Here is an 8,831-nt window from a genome sequence, read left to right as displayed (position 1 = left end):
AAGAAAGTGATTCAAAACATCAGACACGGTATGGTGACAGAAGGAACTTTGTTCTATGGATACAAACCACATCTCAGGCCCGAGCTTTATTTGATTCTTTTAACTGGAAGATTTTTCATCACCACCTTCCTATAGCCTACACATAACCTCAATGGTAAGCTCTACAAAGATGACAAAGAAGTGAAAGTGGGTGGCCGCTTGGTTAACGGAGCAGGCGGTAAGTCTCTATGAAGATGATATTCAAAAAATAGTTTTAAGCTATGAAAAATGTTTAAACAAACTTGGCAACTATGCCAAAAATAAAGAAAAATACGTAACATTTGAAAATTATCTTTTTGTTTTGTCTCAAAAACCACCATTTTGAAAAATTTTTCTACGTCCATTGAATTTATCCCAACGAATCTTTCAACTGTTATTTGAAACTTTTTTGGATAGCTTTCTTTGTTACTAAAATATTTGAACTGTTTAAAAATGGCGATTTTCACATTCTTCCAATTATGTACGAAACAATACATTTTTTTCAAAATATCGCATCGGAATATCCATCAGCATAAAAAAATTCACAACTTTGTCAATTTAACCGAATCTGTAAGTATAATGATATCAAAGATAGCCATGTTATTCTACTCAGTTTAAGATATGCTGTATAAAACCTATGATGATGCACACATTTTTGGGAGCTGGAAAGCCCCCACTTTTTACAGAATAGCTGTCTGCGCCGTTTGGAGAGCACCAACACTTGTTACGTTTTGCATCTTTTTAATGGTAGTCACGAAAGCATTGCTCTGTGAATGTTTGTTGTTGTGTGTTATTTAATGCAGGTGGTAGTAATCTTTGCATTTCTTTATGATTTATTTGTGTTTTGTACGCGACTTTATATTTTTTAAAAATAATTTTCCATCTTTGTTTTTGAAATTGACTTGATCAATGTAGAATCATGTACTTGATACCGTTAACCTTTTGTTTGATATCATTTGTTTTTGGTGTAATGTTTATGTTTTGATTATATGGGCTTGACAGGAAGTATAATATTCATATAAATCATTATCATTCTTTTAATATGTGGAAGTTATCAAATTGTTTGATGTGACTTGTTTGTAAACTAACATTTTCTCTATGAATGAGGCGGTCACGGGTGTGCCAAAAACGGTAACCAAATGAGTTACAACACCTAATGCTGTGATGGACCTCGACTCTCAACTGTATGCTTGGATACTCCGACGACGGGCGAGTTACCTATCTCAGGGGCGATATTCGGCTAATAAAAACTATTCATTTTGGAATCTATGCGTGATATTTGATATATGAGTTGCGATTCACAGATTCCACATATTTTGTTGAAACATATTGAATTTGCCATACAAGGCCATGTCATTTTTGCATGCGCATCTAATGATCTAAAGCTTGCTTTTAACAAAAGGAATTAGAATTTTTGCTACTTGCTTAGGTAAACTTGTTTTTAACTTTGACTGCAACCAATTTGGATTTATAAATCAAAGGTCAAGATTGTTGAATATTTGCACTTGACGTTGTATTACTTGATACTAATATTTTGCCATGACATGTTTTATTGTTTTGTTGTGTTTATTAATAGTATATTATATACCGCGGGACTGAAGTAGTACTTTTAATCCCGAAGGTAAAGTTTATGGCCCGACCGAAGGGAGGGCCATAATTTACCTGAGGGATTAAGACCACTACTTCAGTCGCAAGGTATATACGATATTTTTCGTACTTCCGAAACTGAAACACTTAATATGTATGGAGTTAGGAGAACGCGTTCTTTCAAAAAATCGCTGCTCAACAAGTTACCATAGGAACTGTCATTGCTAGTGTCATAATTTGGTGGTAGGTGACAAAGGTGTATTTGATATTGATAAAAAGCAGCCAAAGTAGGTAAAGAATTGATACCGAAATCCAAAAAACTACCTATATGAACAGCAGTACACGATGCGTTTAAGAAATAATGCCGCATACAAGATGTGGAACAACCTATTGAAATTGCTTTGCTAGTAATTTCATCCTTCCGGGATTTTCGTAAAATTTAATCCCGGCGGGACAAAAAGTGACACTTCAGTACTTGTCATAATGGAGTGAAGTTGTCACTTTAGTCTCGGAAGTACGAAAAATTATTTATTTATACCTTTATTTTTGAGTGGGCGGGGTTTCAGTCAAGGCTGCTCTATCAACCCAACCCACTATACATTTACAAATACCCATGCCCAAACACGGATTTGAACCAGGGACCCTTAGTACCGCAGTCCAGCTTCAACTGAACAGTGCCACATGGACACTTGCACTATTCGAACCGGGTAATAATGAATTTTAATAGTTAGCAGCGGACTTATTTCGGATTATGTGATATATCTACCTCCTCGTTTTGAAATCTTCACTTGTGCGTTGCAGGTAAAAGTGCAAATAAGCCACCTGACGCCAGAGATATACAGCGTGTTTCAAAATGAATAGAGGGGTTTCAACATGTTATAATATTTGATAGATGAAACTTACAGCCACAAGTGATATATCAAATGAAAGAGAAACTCAAAACAGTTTTTGTTTGTTGGCATCAGTGCGTATGTTTCCGCCGCAATCCGCTAGAAAGCGCTAATAGCAAAGATGGCGACTAAAGAAAGCGTTTTGTGTTTTACAGTTTGCAAAGACGGAATCTGTTGTTACTGTGCAACGTGCGTTCCGGATTAAGTTCGGTTGTGCTCCTCCAGGTGATAACAACATTCGTAGATGGTATCATCAGTTTCAAGACACTGGCTGCCTAATGACAGGGCTTGTTTCGCATGGCCTCCACGGTCACCCGACCTAACCCCGTGTGATTTTTATCTTTGGGGGTTTATTAAGGACCGTGTGTATGTGCCTCCACTGCCAGCCGACCTTCCCGATTTAAGAAACAGGATTGAAACAGCTGTTGCAGCAATTACTAATGAGACACTCATCAAAGTTTGGGAAGAACTAGCATACCGTCTTGACGTATGCCAAGTGACGAATGGTGCTCACATTGAACACTTGTAGGCTGTTATGTAAAACTGTTTGAGTTTCTCTTTCATTTGATATAACAATTGTGGCTGTAAGTTTGATGTATTAAATATTATAACATGTTAAAACCCCTCTATTCATTTTGAAACACGCTGTACATACTGTGTGTGTATTTTTTTCTGTGCTCTTGCTCATGTTTCTAATCGATTCTTTTAATTAACCCTTGACATATAATGGGCCGTATGAATAAAAGTAAGCAAATGCTTATACTTGCAAAATTCAAAGTAAATACTCGTAAGTGCTCCTTCGCACTGGGCGACTTAGCAGCGCTTCTAAGCAGAAGGAAAGGACGCAGTACAGCGCTGCTAAACAATGCTAAACAGACCAATATGAAGGGGCAGTTACGAGTATTTACTTTGAATTTTGGAAGTATAAGCATTTGCTTACTTTTATTTATACGGGCCAACCTTTTGCCAAGTCGTTATCGTTCCTTGCGCATCTAAAGCTTTCGCCATGCTATAGCGCGCGACCTGTACCTATATTTTGTTGATATTGTTATAATTTGATCGTTGTGCCAACAATTAGTTTTGGTTCTGGTCGGACAGAATCAACCCCTTAAGCCGTAAGGTGTGTTGCAAAAATGATTGATGCGAGAGGATCTCCAGGATCGTAATTCCGTATTCAGTTGTATCGGATTTTTGGGTTTATAAATTCTATTACGCTAAAAGATGCTTATCTTATAAAATCAAATTTAAATGTCAAATGGATTATGCATGCGCAGTGCCTGACTTTAATGGTAATAATCTTCACTTCCCTTCTGTAAGGTTTATATCTTTAGGGGGGGGGGGGGGGTCTTATGTAATTTTAGGGTATCTATAGCGCTAAGGGGTAAGACTTATTCTAAAAATGCCTTCCTTTAAAGCTGCTGAGATTTAAAAAAGTAATGGATTGAATGCTTCTAGAAGTTTTTAATGTGACTGACCTCAAAGCGCCTAGTCAGCAGCGAGTTTGCAAAAAGGTGTCACATTTCTTTAAGGCGTTGGTATGGCTATAATGGTAAAAGGTCGCGCAGAAGTCGAAGTGTTTGGTACAATAGTGGTGCGGTAGCGGTTTATGTAGCGTCGTTGATATGATAAATGCGGAGGGAATGATAATAGCACAGACAAAATAAGTATTTTAATCTGTGATAATAGCCTGAAGTAAGACTAAATTAAGACTTGTTCAAATATCCAACCGTTACAAGTTACGTATATTACGTACTCGGTTTGTATAGAACAAAAGTTGCTTAGAATTAGTTACTCTAGCACCTCACCAGGTAAATATACCACACGTATAATATTGCTTTTTTAACATCGTCTTTTGTTGAAAGGGATCTGCGCCATACATTGATATGAGCAAATACAATTTCCTAAGAACTTTACATGCATTATATATTTTTATCATCATAATTATTTGGAGAAGTCCCACGATCCGTTTTGGTGGGACGGAATGTTATGGACTTAGGAACATGAGACTCCACGTTAACGCGTATCGTATAGGATATTTTATTTATTGTAAGAAGCTAACCGTTTTAATAATGTTTCCGCTTCAATTTAAATAAATATCTAATTTTTTGTTTTATTTTTTTTCGATCCACACCTATTATCATTGAATTTATAACTATAATTCAATGCTATTATGGTTACGATCGTATGAATGTACTGGTGGTATTCTTCTGAGGTGAATAAATTGCCTAATTTAAATTATATTAGTGTATGTAGATATTGAACAAACTTACGAAATGGTTTTTTTCTGAAACTATAATTCAAATTGAAAAATCATCGTATCCAATAATGAAGTTAGACACATAAATTGAATAAAAAATATAATTTATTCAATATGACACAATAGCAATCTCTTTATTATATACCATAATAGATACGCGTATGTTTCAATTTGAAATGTCATAAGATTAACGCAGCAATTGTTTTTTACTTTCCTCACTAGAGAGGAAAATCACATTTTCTTCACTCTTTTTAGTGACGAAAGTAGTTGTTTCTAAAGTAGTTTCGGAAAAAAATTTGGATGCCTTTGAATTAATATCGGGTAAACAATTTAGCACATTTTTTAGCAATTTTGATTTAAAAAATTTTATTTAACGAAGGGCGGTGTTTCTGGATTTTTTAAAAGTAAGTTTCTGAACCTTCGTATATGTACGTGCTTTAAGAGAGCCTTTTAAGAAATTTTTCGATTATTAGCAAATGGTGGTTTTTATAAGGGTTGAAACTTATACATACATGATAAAAATAGAGAAATCTTAAGTTAAATACCAAGTGATCCAAAATTATTGCGGACAGTTTGAATTTCCCGCAAAACTAAACATTTATAAAGTAATTGGTAACACATCAAATGCCATTTATTTGAAAGCAGTTGTGGATAAATTTAACTGATCACTAAACAATAATCACAATTTAATTAAAGAAAATTAATTTATCAAGCATAGTTACATGCTCCGGTTCATATAACGTTGCCCGGGGGATAGTAATGCTAATTAAAGGATCACAGTAAAGCCCTTTTCAGTTGCCACTACTTCCAATAGTTTGGACTAAAGGAGGGATTCGCGGACGTTTGCCACGAGTTGTTGGAACACGGAGCGATGGTCGATCACAGAGATACCTATCATATCAACCTATTCTCATAAATGAACCCTATGCTTCACGTCTTCAAAATTATATGAAACATTAGTGATATCTTCAGGGGGGGGGGCTTCAAAATGAATGCAACAAAAGCCATCCACCTTAAAGCCTTTAAACTCAAAAAGTAAGGTTACATGATCCTTATACATTCTCTATCTTTGAAAAGAATTGTTTGCTAAAACACATGGCTCGATCAAGAAAATCGAAATTCATATAACAAAAACATCCCCAATGGATGGCAATTACTGCATAAATAAACCCACCTTCCGAACATGTTAGCCAATGTCTTAACTAAAAAACACTAAAACTTTTAGCACCAAATTTAAACTGTCCTGCATCAGTTATTTTTGATCACCTGTCATATAATGAAGTGGATGATCCATATTCTTTTATTTGGGATGTAGTAGGTATAAATAAGAATCACTGTTTTTCCCAAATTTATTTTGAATTCTTAGATGTTATATCAACATAAAAAAATTTTTAATGTGGCTATGTTGTGAATGTTTTTCAACATCGTTTTTGCAGATTTATTTGTAAAAAGGTATTTTTTAATCTCATTTTGGCCGGCTGGCTGGCTGGCAGCAAATGCGAGTCTATAGAAGAACGTTTATAGAAAGACAAGGAGTGTCCATGTACTACCTATACTGGGGGCGTGTATAATTAACATAAGTTTAAGGACAGGGCTACATGATATGGGGTCGGCGACATCCTCGAGCGTGTTATATTAAGGTGGTGAGTTTCCATTTTTTCCATATCTTCGTTTACAGTTTTGGTTAGATTGTTTTTAAATTTGTATCGTTGGAAATATCTTGTAAACGCGCACAACTCTTGCGTGACGGAATGTTGTTTTTTTTTCCTAGGAACGAAATTAACTACTTTTTGAAAGGCACGCGTCTTTGAGGAGTATGTAGTCACCCTTGGGCGCTCAAAAGTTTCTTAAAGCTCAAATCGCGGTCTCTTTCTTGTGTAGAAGCTTGAGCTATGACAACTGTCCCAAAAATAGAGTACTATTTTGTGAAGGGTTTTTAGTGAAATCAGTGTATTTAAAGATGATATCAATCAATTACAGGCTCGAATCTAGAATTCAAAAATTATTTTCGAATAGGGGTAATTTTCATTCCTAAAACGCAACCCCCCAGGATTTACTTTTAATGACTGGGCTATAACGAGAATGACAGGAAATGCAGCTCAAGAGGTATTCCAATATTTATTGTTGTAATTTCATACTAAATATTTCTAGTATTAGAAATTTGGTTCTTGTAACAAATATGCTTATAAAGCTAAATTATAAAAATACATTTTTACATATCAATTAAAACTCTTATAAGACAACTTCCTCTGCAACCACCATATTCGGACTATGATGCCTTCTTATGTGTTTCATTAAATTTGCTTTACTCGAATACTTCCTGGGACAACCGTAACAGGGAATCAGCTCAATTTTTCCTTGATGTTTGGCGTCAACGTGTCGTTTAAGACTTGATTTATCTTTGTATTGCATGGGGCACTGACTGCAACTAAATCCTTTCTCGCCGTTTTCCCGCTTTTGATGGCGGATTATATGCTTATTCAAGGTAGATTTGAGGGGAAAACTCAAATTGCAAATGACACAATGAAAGTTGCGCTCTCGAATGTGAATTAGCAGCTTGTGGGTTTTCAAAGTGCTGCTGTTTGTAAATGCTCGGCCGCACACTTCGCAAACGTAATGATTGGGATGGGTATGCACACGTTTGTGCGCTCGCAGCACTGTTCTTCGACGGAATGCTTTGCCGCAAAATTTGCATACATGCTTCTTTTCTGTACTGTGACCCTCCTTGTGATCGTCCAGGTAAGTTTTTCTGATAAAACGGGCACCACACACTTCACACACGTATTTCTTGTTGACATCATGCAGCTTCAAATGTTGTTGCAATTGTGTCACGTACGAAAACTGTTTGCTACAAAATTTACAGATCAAATCCGAATCAGCACACTCCAGTTTCACTTCAGGAGTTTGTGTCTCAGCTTTTGGCTCCGATTGGTACACTTTGACGCGTACTTTACTGGCGTAGCTTTCGCAATCAATGTCAGTCATTTGATGTTTGACCCTCATGTGCTGTTGAAATGGTGTGGCATACAGGTGCTCCTCCCCGCAGATCGTACATTCGTACTTGACCACATCTTCAAAAACTGTCTGCATTTCATTTTCTGTGTGATCGTTCTCAGTCTTAATAAATTCTGTCAACTCCTCGGACTCTTTTGCAGAGGGGCTTTCTAATTCGGCAATAAGATCATCGTCTTGACTTTCATCGACCAGAAAATCATTTGAACTGCTATCTTTGGATTCGGCATCTTCATCCTCGTCTTCTTCCTCATGATTTGGTGTTTCAAATTCACTTTCTTGCTCTTGCTTGTAACTGTTAAGCTCAACCTCAACTGGAGACTGTAACAATTCGATCTCTTTCGTGCACAATGATCGCAGATGACGATCGGACTCTTCGTAAATGACCGTGAAATTGTAGAATTGCGTGACTATGAGTATGCAACTGTCGCATATGTAAGGTGGGAGCCCGTCGTCTTCCGAAATCTATAATTCAAAATAAAAGGAGAGGAACATTAAGTACAAATTACTTACCTGAATATTACTAATGCAGTTTGTCAGAATCATCGCCAAAGTTAGATCATGCTCGTACACTTCGAACAAGGACAGCATTGGCTCGCCCTCAGTTAAACACGCACGACATTTGTTGCTGCAATTTTCTTCCATTTCGTTAGTTTAAATTTGTTTTTGAAGGTGTAATGGCTATGTGACCGTTCGCTACCGTTACTTTTGCCACCAATTTGCGTTTTACAAGACCAACTTCCACTCGTGCTTTCTTACAAATGGCGGCTTTAAAACAAAAGTCCCTAAACAATTTGAACACCAACAAAAAACTTATTTCCTTTATTTTGAATTTTGTACCAGAAGCAAAGAGAAAAATTGGCGAATTGCAGATTTTTTGAAACTTCTAAATGTACATACTTATGTAGTTTAGTTCGATTTATTACGCTTTATTTTCATATGCTACATCATACAGAGCGTTTCAAAATAATACACTCGCAGCATACTGCTTTCTCATGTCTTTCAACTTAATTATTAGGGTCGTAAGGTGTGTCAAAAGTCTGTCCGATCTTTGGGGGGCATTGTGT

The 8,831-nt window shown here is 36.3% G+C and overlaps 1 protein-coding gene across 1 annotated transcript; it reads right to left on the bottom strand.

The window, feature by feature from the left end:
• Positions 1–6,845: 6,845 nt before the first annotated feature.
• LOC116176379 (zinc finger protein 567-like) lies at positions 6,846–8,546 on the bottom strand. Its single transcript, XM_031494905.1, has 2 exons — positions 8,278–8,546; positions 6,846–8,229 (listed from the first exon to the last, which is right to left on the bottom strand). The coding sequence occupies exons 1-2, from the start codon at positions 8,407–8,409 to the stop codon at positions 6,985–6,987; spliced, it is 1,377 nt and encodes a 458-aa protein (XP_031350765.1). The 5' UTR covers positions 8,410–8,546; the 3' UTR covers positions 6,846–6,984.
• Between the last annotated feature and the right edge of the window lie 285 nt (positions 8,547–8,831).

The sequence above is a fragment of the Photinus pyralis genome, unplaced genomic scaffold (genome assembly GCF_008802855.1).
Source record: "Photinus pyralis isolate 1611_PpyrPB1 unplaced genomic scaffold, Ppyr1.3 Ppyr1.4_LG7, whole genome shotgun sequence".
NCBI classification, from domain to species: domain Eukaryota; kingdom Metazoa; phylum Arthropoda; class Insecta; order Coleoptera; family Lampyridae; genus Photinus; species Photinus pyralis.
The sequence above is the reverse complement of the archived record's forward strand: the minus strand, read 5'-3'. Positions and strand labels throughout refer to the sequence as shown.

Excerpts from the sequence above, each read along its gene's own strand:
- LOC116176379 (XM_031494905.1), bottom strand. The coding sequence starts at position 8,409 with ATGGAAGAAAATTGCAGCAACAAATGTCGTGCGTGTTTAACTGAGGGC. Across the intron at positions 8,230-8,277 it reads ACTGCATTAGTAATATTCAG|ATTTCGGAAGACGACGGGCT; the intron begins GTAAGTAATTTG and ends TTTGAATTATAG.